Genomic DNA, 12,538 nt, shown 5'->3' on the forward strand with positions numbered 1-12,538 from the left:
TCTCCTCTCCCATCCTCTCCAATCCTCTCTCTTCTCCCATCCTCTTATCTACCATGCTTTACTCTCCTCTCCCATGCTCTCCTCTCCCATCCTTTCCTCTCCCAGCCTCCTCTCCAATCCTCTCTCTCCTCTCCTCTCCTCCACCATCCTCTCCCCTCCCATCCTTTCCTTTCCCATCCTCTTCTCCACCATGCTCTCCTCTCCAATCCGCTCCTCCACCATGCTCTCCTCTCCAATCCTCTCTCTCCCATCCTCCTCTCCAATCCTCTCTCTCTCCCATCCTCCTCTCCCATCATCCTCCCCCATCATCCTCTCCTCCTCTCCCATCCTCTCTTCTCCACCATCCTTTCCTCTCCCATGATTGTTTCCAGATTTGTCCTCCCAGAGTTCCTTGGAAAGGAAACATGTGAAAGAGAGACAATACCACCTGGAGAGTGTGGAGAAGGATGAGACACTCAGAGGAGAGTGATTATACACATGCAAGCACAAACACACACACAAACACACAGTCCTACCATTATCCAGGTAGTGTGTTAGGTTGTGCAGGGCGATCCTCTCCATACATCTCTCCTGCTGTCTTTTGACCACACAGTCTGAGTTCTCGGAATACATGGAGCACACCTGGAACTCTCTCACACACACACACACACACACACACACACACACACACACACACACACACACACACACACACACACACACACACACACACTGAGTAAATTAAAATTGACTTGAACTGTGTAGCTGTTGTTAACGTCATCTGTCTATTTATAAAAAACTATTTGCAATTTGCCTAGAAGCAGGTAACCAGCCAGCCAGTCAACCAATTAGTCAGCAAACCAGGCAGTCAGCCAGCCAACCAGCCATCCAACCTGTCAGTCAGCCTTCCAGTCAGCAAGCAACCAGTCAGCTAGCCAGTCAGCCAACCAGTCAGCTAGCCAGTCAACCAACCAGTCAGCCAACCAGTCAGCTAGCCAGTCAGCCAACCAGTCAGCTAGCCAACCAGTCAGCTAGCCAGTCAGCTAGCCAGTCAGCCAACCAGTCAGCCAGCCAGTCAGCTAGCCAGTCAGCCAACCAGGCAGCCAGCCAACCAGTCAGCCAACCAGTCAGCCAGCCAGTTAATCCGCCAGCCATTTAATCAGTCAGCCAGTCAGCCAGCCAGCCAACCAGGCAGCCAGCCAACCAGGCAGCCAACTAGGCAGCCAACCAGTCAGCCAACCAGTATGTCAGCCAACCAGTCAGCCAAGCAGCCAGCCTGTCAACCTTCCAGTCAGTCAGCCAACCTTCCAGACAGTCAGCCAACCAGTCAGCCAGCCAACCAGTCAGCCAACCAGCCAGTCAGCCAGCTAGCCAGCCAGCCAGCCTATGAATCAGCCAGCCATTTAATCAGTCAGTCAGCCAGCCATCCAGTCATCCAACCAGACAGTTAATCAGACAGCCATCCAGTCAGCCAGCCATCCAGTCAGCCAACCTGCCAGACAGTCAGCCAGCCAATCAGCCAGCCAGTTAATCAGCCAGCCTGACAGTCAGGATTTCCCAGAAACAATAATGTGCAGAATAGTAAATAGTGCTGCTGATCATTCATGTTCTCTCTGAGAATCTCTGAGCTCTCCACTAGCAGCAACACTTTGGCCACGTGTTCACAAAGAGCTATTTGGAATGGCTTGTCTACTGAAGGTGAATGTCTATATGTCTATCCTATCCAATCCTTCTCCACTGTGTGTCCTATCTATCCTTTCTCCACTGTGTGTCCTATCCAATCCTTCTCCACTGTGTGTCCTATCCAATCCTTCTCCACTGTGTGTCCTATCCAATCCTTCTCCACTGTGTGTCCTATCTATCCTTCTCCACTGTGTGTCCTATCCAATCCTTCTCCACTGTGTGTCCTATCCAATCCTTCTCCACTGTGTGTCCTATCCAATCCTTCTCCACTGTGTGTCCTATCTATCCTTTCTCCACTGTGTGTCCTATCCAGTCCTTCTCCACTGTGTGTCCTATCTATCCTTCTCCACTGTGTGTCCTATCTAGTCCTTCTCCACTGTGTGTCCTATCCAGTCCTTCTCCACTGTGTGTCCTATCTATCCTTTCTCCACTGTGTGTCCTATCCAATCCTTCTCCACTGTGTGTCCTATCTATCCTTCTCCACTGTGTGTCCTATCCAATCCTTCTCCACTGTGTGTCCTATCTATCCTTTCTCCACTGTGTGTCCTATCCAATCCTTCTCCACTGTGTGTCCTATCTAGTCCTTATCCACTGTGTGTCCTATCCAATCCTTCTCCACTGTGTGTCCTATCTAGTCCTTATCCACTGTGTGTCCTATCCAATCCTTCTCCACTGTGTGTCCTATCTATCCTTCTCCACTGTGTGTCCTATCTATCCTTCTCCACTGTGTGTCCTATCTATCCTTATCCACTGTGTGTCCTATCCAATCCTTCTCCACTGTGTGTCCTATCCAGTCCTTCTCCACTGTGTGTCCTATCTATCCTTCTCCACTGTTTCTATCTAGTCCTTCTCCACTGTGTGTCCTATCCAGTCCTTCTCCACTGTGTGTCCTATCCAGTCCTTCTCCACTGTGTGTCCTATCCAGTCCTTCTCCACTGTGTGTCCTATCCAATCCTTCTCCACTGTGTCCTATCCAATCCTTCTCCACTGTGTGTCCTATCCAGTCCTTCTCCACTGTGTGTCCTATCCAATCCTTCTCCACTGTGTGTCCTATCCAATCCTTCTCCACTGTGTGTCCTATCCAATCCTTCTCCACTGTGTGTCCTATCCAATCCTTCTCCACTGTGTGTCCTATCTATCCTTCTCCACTGTGTGTCCTATCTATCCTTTCTCCACTGTGTGTCCTATCCAATCCTTCTCCACTGTGTGTCCTATCTAGTCCTTATCCACTGTGTGTCCTATCCAATCCTTCTCCACTGTGTGTCCTATCTAGTCCTTATCCACTGTGTGTCCTATCCAATCCTTCTCCACTGTGTGTCCTATCTATCCTTCTCCACTGTGTGTCCTATCTATCCTTCTCCACTGTGTGTCCTATCTATCCTTCTCCACTGTGTGTCCTATCCAATCCTTCTCCACTGTGTGTCCTATCCAGTCCTTCTCCACTGTGTGTCCTATCTATCCTTCTCCACTGTGTCCTATCTAGTCCTTCTCCACTGTGTGTCCTATCCAGTCCTTCTCCACTGTGTGTCCTATCCAGTCCTTCTCCACTGTGTGTCCTATCCAATCCTTCTCCACTGTGTCCTATCCAATCCTTCTCCACTGTGTGTCCTATCCAATCCTTCTCCACTGTGTGTCCTATCCAATCCTTCTCCACTGTGTGTCCTATCCAATCCTTCTCCACTGTGTGTCCTATCTATCCTTCTCCACTGTGTGTCCTATCTATCCTTTCTCCACTGTGTGTCCTATCCAATCCTTCTCCACTGTGTGTCCTATCCAATCCTTCTCCACTGTGTGTCCTATCCAATCCTTTTCCACTGTGTGTCCTATCCAGTCCTTCTCCACTGTGTCCTATCCAATCCTTCTCCACTGTGTGTCCTATCTATCCTTCTCCACTGTGTGTCCTATCTATCCTTCTCCACTGTGTGTCCTATCTATCCTTTCTCCACTGTGTGTCCTATCCAATCCTTCTCCACTGTGTGTCCTATCCAATCCTTCTCCACTGTGTGTCCTATCCAATCCTTCTCCACTGTGTGTCCTATCTATCCTTCTCCACTGTGTGTCCTATCCAATCATTCTCCACTGTGTGTCCTATCTAGTCCTTCTCCACTGTGTGTCCTATCTATCCTTCTCCACTGTGTCCTATCTAGTCCTTCTCCACTGTGTGTCCTATCCAGTCCTTCTCCACTGTGTGTCCTATCTATCCTTCTCCACTGTGTGTCCCATCTAGTCCTTCTCCACTATGTGTCCTATCTATCCTTTCTCCACTGTGTGTCCTATCCAATCCTTCTCCACTGTGTGTCCTATCTATCCTTCTCCACTGTGTGTCCTATCCAATCCTTCTCCACTGTGTGTCCTATCCAATCCTTCTCCACTGTGTGTGTGTCCTGGTTTACTCACCACCGGCAGGAGGAGAATGGTAATCAGCAGGAGGCCTCTCATCTTGACCAGAGAGGTTTACAGCAAGGGTGTGTGTGTGTGTGTGTGTGTGTGTTCCAAGTAATCCACAGAAAAAGCTCCTGTCAGCTCGACTGCACTCCAGCAGTCATTAGAACACAGAGGGTCTGAAACAGAGACAAGGACCTGACATTAGACCTAATATGAAGACATTACAACACAAACATAGGGCATACTCTAATGTTTAGTCTTCTACAGTCCTCTACTCTACTGTTTAATCTTCTACAGTCCTCTACTGTTTAGTCTTCTACAGTCCTCTACTGTTTAGTTTTCTACAGTCCTCTACTCTACTGTTTAGTCTTCTACAGTCCTCTACTCTACTGTTTAGTCTTCTACAGTCCTCTACTGTTTAGTCTTCTACAGTCCTCTACTCTACTGTTTAGTCTTCTACAGTCCTCTACTGTTTAGTCTTCTACAGTCCTCTACTGTCTAGTCTTCTACAGTCCTCTACTCTACTGTTTAGTCTTCTACAGTCCTCTACTGTTTAGTCTTCTACAGTCTTCTACTGTTTAGTCTTCTACAGTCCTCTACTGTTTAGTCTTCTACAGTCCTCTACTCTACTGTTTAGTCTTCTCCAGTCCTCTACTGTTTAGTCTTCTACAGTCCTCTACTGTTTAGTCTTCTACAGTCCTCTACTGTTTAGTCTTCTACAGTCCTCTACTCTACTGTTTAGTCTTCTACAGTCCTCTACTGTTTAGTCTTCTACAGTCCTCTACTGTTTAGTCTTCTACAGTCCTCTACTGTTTAGTCTTCTACAGTCCTCTACTGTTTAGTCTTCTACAGTCCTCTACTGTTTAGTCTTCTACAGTCCTCTACTGTTTAGTCTTCTACAGTCCTCTACTGTTTAGTCTTCTACAGTCCTCTACTGTTTAGTCTTCTACTGTTTAGTCTTCTACAGTCCTCTACTCTACTGTTTAGTCTTCTACAGTCTTCTACTGTTTAGTCTTCTACAGTCCTCTACTGTTTAGTCTTCTACAGTCCTCTACTGTTTAGTCTTCTACAGTCCTCTACTGTTTAGTCTTCTACAGTCCTCTACTGTTTAGTCTTCTACAGTCCTCTACTGTGTAGTCTTCTACAGTCCTCTACTGTTTAGTCTTCTACAGTCCTCTACTGTTTAGTCTTCTACAGTCCTCTACTGTTTAGTCTTCTACAGTCCTCTACTGTTTAGTCTTCTACAGTCCTCTACTGTTTAGTCTTCTACAGTCCTCTACTGTTTAGTCTTCTACAGTCTTCTACTGTTTAGTCTTCTACAGTCCTCTACTGTTTAGTCTTCTCCAGTCCTCTACTGTTTAGTCTTCTACAGTCCTCTACTCTACTGTTTAGTCTTCTACAGTCCTCTACTGTTTAGTCTTCTACAGTCCTCTACTCTACTGTTTAGTCTTCTACAGTCCTCTACTGTTTAGTCTTCTACAGTCCTCTACTGTTTAGTCTTCTACAGTCCTCTACTGTTTAGTCTTCTACAGTCCTCTACTGTTTAGTCTTCTACAGTCTTCTACTGTTTAGTCTTCTACAGTCCTCTACTGTTTAGTCTTCTACAGTCCTCTACTGTTTAGTCTTCTACAGTCCTCTACTCTACTGTGTAGTCTTCTCCAGTCCTCTACTGTTTAGTCTTCTACAGTCTTCTACTGTTTAGTCTTCTACAGTACTCTACTGTTTAGTCTTCTACAGTCCTCTACTGTTTAGTCTTCTACAGTCCTCTACTGTTTAGTCTTCTACAGTCCTCTACTCTACGGTTTAGTCTTCTACAGTCCTCTACGGTTTAGTCTTCTACAGTACTCTACTGTTTAGTCTTCTACAGTCCTCTACTGTTTAGTCTTCTACAGTCCTCTACTGTTTAGTCTTCTACAGTCCTCTACTGTTTAGTCTTCTACAGTCCTCTACTGTGTAGTCTTCTACAGTCCTCTACTGTTTAGTCTTCTACAGTCCTCTACTGTTTAGTCTTCTACAGTCCTCTACTGTTTAGTCGTCTACAGTCCTCTACTGTTTAGTCTTCTACTGTTTAGTCTTCTACAGTCCTCTACTCTACTGTTTAGTCTTCTACAGTCCTCTACGGTTTAGTCTTCTACAGTCCTCTACTGTTTAGTCGTCTGTATCCTGTGCATATGACAAATATACATCGATTTTATTTGATACAGTGTGTGTTTACCAGAGACGGTAATGTGAAGAACAACATGACCTGCACCAAAGTCAGATGAAGTGTATTTTAGCCTGGAGTTTTTCCTTATTGTAGGCTACTACTTTTACCACTTTTAGTCCTGAAGTCTTTGGTTGTTTACTACACTACTCACTCTGTTTAGTACATGGCCTCACATGTGAATCCTTAGAGATGGGTGGGGCTAAAGCTTAAGAGGGTGTGAACGATGCTGAATGGGTGAAGACAAAGAGCTCTCCAGTAGGTGTACCAAAACATTCAAAGGCCATTTTCTCAAAAGTGGGGTTACAAGTTAATAAACTTTCAAAGCAGCATTGCTTTCCCATTGTTCCTTAACTGTAGATATATCAAACACATTTCTAGGTTTGAGTCTCTACTTTCATCCAATGTAAAAAAAAATATATATAAATATAAATAAAAAAACATAAAACCTAATCGAAGTGGCCAGTCACATATGGAACTGACCCTGTATATGGCTTCTTACTTTCTCGTGTTTTTCTTATTGCTTATTTTTATTTGTTGTGTTTTTGTTCTACCTTATTGTTATTTGTTGTGTTTTTGTTCTACCTTATTGTTATTTGTTGTGTTTTTGTTCTACCTTATGTTATTTGTTACATTACATTGTGATTGATTACTGCATTGTTGGGTTTAGACAAAGAAAGGCACTTCACTCTACATTAAAACCTGAAACAGGCTGTTTGAGAAGGTTTGAATCCTAAGCAACCTGTCTACATATAGTAACAATAGAACAACATGGCTACTGTCGTAGGAAAACCTTGGTAGAGCATGGGTGGAATAGGCATTGTGGTGCTGTAAAACCTTGGTAGAGCATGGGTGGAATAGGCATTGTGGTGCTGTAAAACCTTGGTAGAGCATGGGTGGAATAGGCATTGTGGTGCTGTAAAACCTTGGTAGAGCATGGGTGGAATAGGCATTGTGGTGCTGTAAAACCTTGGTAGAGCATGGGTGGAATAGGCATTGTGGTGCTGTAAAACCTTGGTAGAGCATGGGTGGAGTAGGCATTGTGGTGCTGTAAAACCTTGGTAGAGCATGGGTGGAGTAGGCATTGTGGTACTGTAAAACCTTGGTAGAGCATGGGTGGAATAGGCATTGTGGTGCTGTAAAACCTTGGTAGAGCATGGGTGGAGTAGGCATTGTGGTCCTCATGTGAATTTCCTTTATTTTACAGCTTCAGACCAAGACTCACTTAAAACATCATGTTTTGTTTATAAGTTCCAGGCTCATTTTTAAAATATATTTTTTTTACCTTTATTTAACTAGGCAAGTCAGTTAAGAACAAATTCTTATTTTCAATGACGGCCTAGGAACAGTGGGTTGAGGGGCAGTTCAGGGGCCTGTAGAACAACAGATTTGTACCTTGTCAGCTTAGGGATTTGAACTTGCAACCTTCTGGTTACTAGTCCAATGCTCTTACCACTAGGCTACCCTGCCACCTTTTTTGAGAGACCCCTAATAAATTTAAATAAGCACACATCGTGCATATTGGGAGGAGGGGGGTGATCAATACCTATACACGAAAGAGAATAGTCAAAAGATCTCCTCTGGTAGGTGAACCCAGGACCCTCAAATCTCAGGGTGGTGACTCGAACCCTGTTAGAAATACATCAACACTCTATTTAAATGGATTTTGTGACATCAGCATGTGTTCATTCCAAAATGTTTTTTTGTTGTTCATTCACTCAGTACTGATTGAACATGTATTTATCTTCCTTGGTAAAAAATGTTTTTTTGTCTAAAACAGTTGATGTGTTGTGAACAGTTCCATTTTATTACACAGCTAACCTGACTGCGCACAGGTAGCGGAAGTAAGCAATGATCAGCATGATGATGTTGTTGTTTTACCTGGATGTTTCGTGTGCAACCCATACCCCCTGTCACGCCTTGGTCGTAGTATATTATGTTTGTCTTCATTTATTTGGTCAGGCCAGGGTGTGACATGGGTTTTTGTGGTGCGTTTTTGTCTTAGGGTTTTGTGGGGTGTCTAGCATAGTCTATGGCTGCCTGAGGCGGTTCTCAATCAGAGTCAGGTGATTGTCGTTGTCTCTGATTGGGAACCATATTTAGGTAGCCTGGGTTTCACTGTGTGTTAGTTGTCACAAGATAGGCTGTATAGGTTTTCGCGTTACGTTTGTTGTTTTGTATTTGTTCGTTTGTTCTTCTTCATTAAAGAACATGAGTAACCACCACGCTGCATTTTGGTCCGCTCCTCTTTCAACAGACGAAAGCCGTTACACCCCCTGGCTACTTTTTACTTGTTGATAGCGACTTCAAATGGAAGCTGACTGTGTTGATCCGTCATTTGGATTATAATGACAACAGGAAAAAATGTAATTGAGAGAGAGGAGGGAACAGAATGAATTAATGCATAAGGACTAGAATTTGTTCTGGAACTTCTACCAGTGACACGTCTGTCTGGGGAGTGCATTATAAATTAGCCCCGTAAGGCAGTTTTCCCAAAGTTTGGTCTCGACTATGAACTGAACATACTCATGCTTTGTGGAAGAATGTGGGTTATATTGTGAACATTGAGTTGTGGTGCACGATTTGATACAGCTGTTAGTCTCGTTGGCTTGTAGCTACAGGCAAACAGCAGCCAAGGACGCACACTAGATTATTTGTGCTTATTTGTTTGTGCTCTGATTATCAGACTTGTATGAAAAAACATATTTGGCAAAATATAGCTAGCTACCTTTTCTCGCTAGTTGTTGAGTTAGCTATCCAGCGTTGATTTGTAGCTACTGGCTGGCTAGCTAGCTAACTGGCTAATAGCAGCCGAGGATGTTCACTAGATTATTTGTTTGTGCTCTTGACTACACACACGTTTCCAGGGGTGTATTCATTACGCTGATTATGTTGCAAAACGTTTTGTCTGTTGCAAAGTGTTATGCCTTTTTTATTGATTTAATTTAACCTTGCTTTTGCTTCTCACCCAACTGGTGTTAGCTATCTAGCTACAGCTGCTAGCCTTCTTCTAGATAGCTGCTAGCCTTCTTCTAGATAGCTGCGCAGCAACTGAGTCGCTGGACCCGTTTTTAGAACTCTGAAATGCGACTGAAAAGATGTTAGCATTGGCAGAAATGCTATTTGGCAGAAATGTGAGAGTGATAAATTGTGAATTTACTACAAATTGTGACACCTACAAACTAATTCAGTATAGTGCATGCTGTAGCCTCATTTTAATCTGAATTCCAGAATTTGAGCTAGGTTTGGGCAAAACTTTGTCTGATGACTGTAATGCTAATGACCCTGTCGAAAATCTGGAATAGTGGTTCCTGGTGAGGGCCGGACGGCTCATGAGGAGGCAGGGAGTATGTTGTGTATAACCAATCCAGTTGATTTGTGAATTTTAATCGACCTTGGTGCCACATTCGCTTAGATATGATGGTAAGAAGATTTTAATTTAGCATTGAGCTTCAACCAATGCATACTATAGTCGCGAGGACTGCTTCTTACTGTATATACCAGTTTATTAGTGTGTGTGTGTGTGGGGGGGGGGGGGGAGCGAGAGAGAGAGAGAGAGAGAGAGAGATTGTTATGTTCTGTGTTAGTTTGTTGCTCAGACAGGGAGAGCTTCTTGTCCTGAGTTAGTTGTTTCTCAGTTTTTATTTTTTTCAGTATTTTGTAGTGGTCCTGCGGAGGTATGTTTATGTCCTTGCTTAGACAAGAGGCCTGAGGGCATACATATACCCGTAGTATTTACTGTCTAGACACATTAGGTAAGACCAGGGCGAACCACCCCCTGTATTTTGGTTAGCGCACCAGGTGGTGCTAAGTTAGGTAAGTAGTGGGTAGGCAGGTTAGTGGGTAGGCAGGTTAGTGGGTAGGCAGGTTAGTGGGTAGGCAGGTTAGTGGGTAGGCAGGTTAGTGGGTAGGCAGGTTAGTGGGTAGGCAGGTTAGATAGGTGAGGGGGCTTGGACATTTACTTTCTTTGCTTTGGTTCCGTTCAGCCCCTCTTCCCAAAATTACTGTGTGGGGCCAGACAGGCTATGTGCACACTGCCCACAAATTGAGGTGGAAATTGAGCTGCTTTCCTATCCTCCTCCCATATTAGAGACACATATTTCCCTCAGATTACACAGATCCTCAAAGAATTAGAAAACAAATCACATTTTGATAAACTCCCATATCTATTGGGTGAAATACCACAGTGTGACATCACAGCAGCAAGATCTGTGACCTGTTGCCACAAGAAAAGGGCAACCAGTGAAGAACAAACACCATATTTATGTTTATTTATTTTCCCTTTTGTAGTTGAACTATTTGCACATAATATGACATTTGAAATGTCTATTATTTTTAAAACTTTTGTGAGTGTAATATTTACTGTGAATTTTTGTATATTTAACTTTTGTTTATTGTCGAATTCACTTGCTTTGGCGATGTTAACATATGTATGCTATGCCAATAAAGCTCTTAAATTAAATTGAATTGTGAGAGAGGTTGAAGTTGAACTGAAAATTGACAGAGAGCGAGAGAGGGATTGAAATTGAACTGAATGTTGAGAGAGATTGAGAGAGAGGGATTGAAATTGAACTGAAAATTGACAGGGAGCGAGAGAGGGATTGAAATTGAACTGAATGTTGAGAGAGATTGAGAGAGAGGGATTGTAATTGAACTGAATGTTGAGAGAGAGGGATTGTAATTGAACTGAATGTTGAGAGAGAGGGATTGTAATTGAACTGAATGTTGACAGAGATTGAGAGAGAGGGATTGTAATTGAACTGAAGAGAGCATATTCCGAGGCTACATTGTCAGGTAAGTAGGCTATAATAAACAATCAGTTTAACCAATCAGGTAACTATGTAGTATATAAGCATCCTATAGGCTACTATCCAACGCACTACCCCCCCATTGCGCGCACACAGCCATGCCTAAACTATATAGATAGCCTGTTTGGGTAAGAGACAATTTATGCTTGATCCGAAATGTGGTCGGAGGCGTCCAATGGATGGTTTGACGCAAAGCGGAGCCTCTAGAGGCAAGCAGAGGAGGGCTCCATATAGCTCCGCATTGACATGACTAGTTGACCGTAGGTGAGGGCGGGAGGTCCTGTATAAACGCAAACTCACTTCCTTGACATCTTCCTTCACAACACTAATGTGCTGCTCGACAAAGAACAGGTATGCCTGCCCTGACTTCTGCAGAGGCCGTACCACTAAATGCTGGATGGCCAATGCATAAATCAGATCGATCATGTAGCACCTTTCAGCCGCGATCATGCAGAGTAAACATCCCAGCACAGAATGAAACTATTAAAAAAAAACTCTCCCTTACCATGAAGCCATCGGTGTCCAATCGGAGGGGGTTTGGGCCGTTATGTTCTCAGTTCCCGTTCCCAGTAAATCCTCCGTTCAGTCGGTAATATCAAGCACGCAGCGCAGCTAGTAAGAGATGACAGGTATTTGATCACTGCAGCCGCAGCACGCGCTCAACGTGCAACCTCCTGCGCACGAGGGGAGACGGTACCTCCAGCTCGACCAGAGACATCTTTACCTTCACAGACCTGAGACAGCGGGACAGACAGGAGACAGACAGAGACAACTTCTGAGTTCCCACAGCGAGTCTGTCCATGGGTTTCCCATACTGTAGAATCAACCTACTCAGATCTTTACGGTAGCCTACAGTTCCCCATTTGTTGCTGCATAAATGTAAATACGGTATTTTAGGGCAGCGGTGTTGCGGAGACTTAGAAGACAAAACTCGGACTAGTCCGTTGGGCTGATGTGAATCCGCATATTACTGTATTCAGCCGCAGAGCAGAGCGGCCGGTAGATGGAGATATGGAGTCTTACCGTCCAAATGCATTGTATGCAGCGGAAATACACTCGTATCCCCAGTGAATTCGTACCTAAAACATTCTTCATTCAGTCTGCTGCAAAGAACTTGATTTCCTCCTTAACTAGATTTCACGGAGGGGGAAAAACGGGGAAAATTGTTTCCATCACCATGCTAAAGTGGCTAACGCCTAGATATGCCAGTCCCGAATGTTTAATATAGCGATTAGCCAATCAGGTTGCAGCAGTCTGTTTCATGTATTATTAGTTTAGCAACAAAACAAGAGTTTACAAAACTGTAATCAAGTCAAAGGGTGGCTAATTTGAAGGATCTCAAATATATTTTGATTTGTTTAACACTTTTTTGAAGACGTTATTCCATATGTGTTATTTCATAGTTTTGATGTCTTCACTAATATTCTACAATGTAGAAAATAAGTAGCTGTCCAAACTTTCAACTGGTACTGTAGTACAG

The 12,538-nt window shown here is 43.9% G+C and overlaps 1 protein-coding gene across 2 annotated transcripts in view; it reads right to left on the reverse strand.

Annotated features, from left to right (window-relative positions):
- LOC110508271 (pituitary adenylate cyclase-activating polypeptide type I receptor) overlaps positions 1-12,047 on the reverse strand; it is an 81,868-nt gene extending 69,821 nt beyond the window's left edge. Inside the window, exons 1-3 of one of the 2 annotated variants that reach the window (XM_090226136.1) lie at positions 11,564-12,047; positions 4,060-4,223; positions 516-621 (exon numbers count right to left, since the gene is read on the reverse strand). In XM_090226136.1, the coding sequence (XP_090082262.1) occupies positions 516-621; positions 4,060-4,101 (148 nt within the window). In that variant the 5' untranslated portion in view covers positions 4,102-4,223; positions 11,564-12,047. The remainder of the gene's footprint in view (positions 1-515; positions 622-4,059; positions 4,224-11,563) is intronic. The other variant, XM_090226137.1, reaches the window with a different exon arrangement.
- Between the last annotated feature and the right edge of the window lie 491 nt (positions 12,048-12,538).

Source organism: Oncorhynchus mykiss, chromosome 28 (assembly GCF_057628025.1).
Source record: "Oncorhynchus mykiss isolate SJ-2025 chromosome 28, ASM5762802v1, whole genome shotgun sequence".
NCBI classification, from domain to species: domain Eukaryota; kingdom Metazoa; phylum Chordata; class Actinopteri; order Salmoniformes; family Salmonidae; genus Oncorhynchus; species Oncorhynchus mykiss.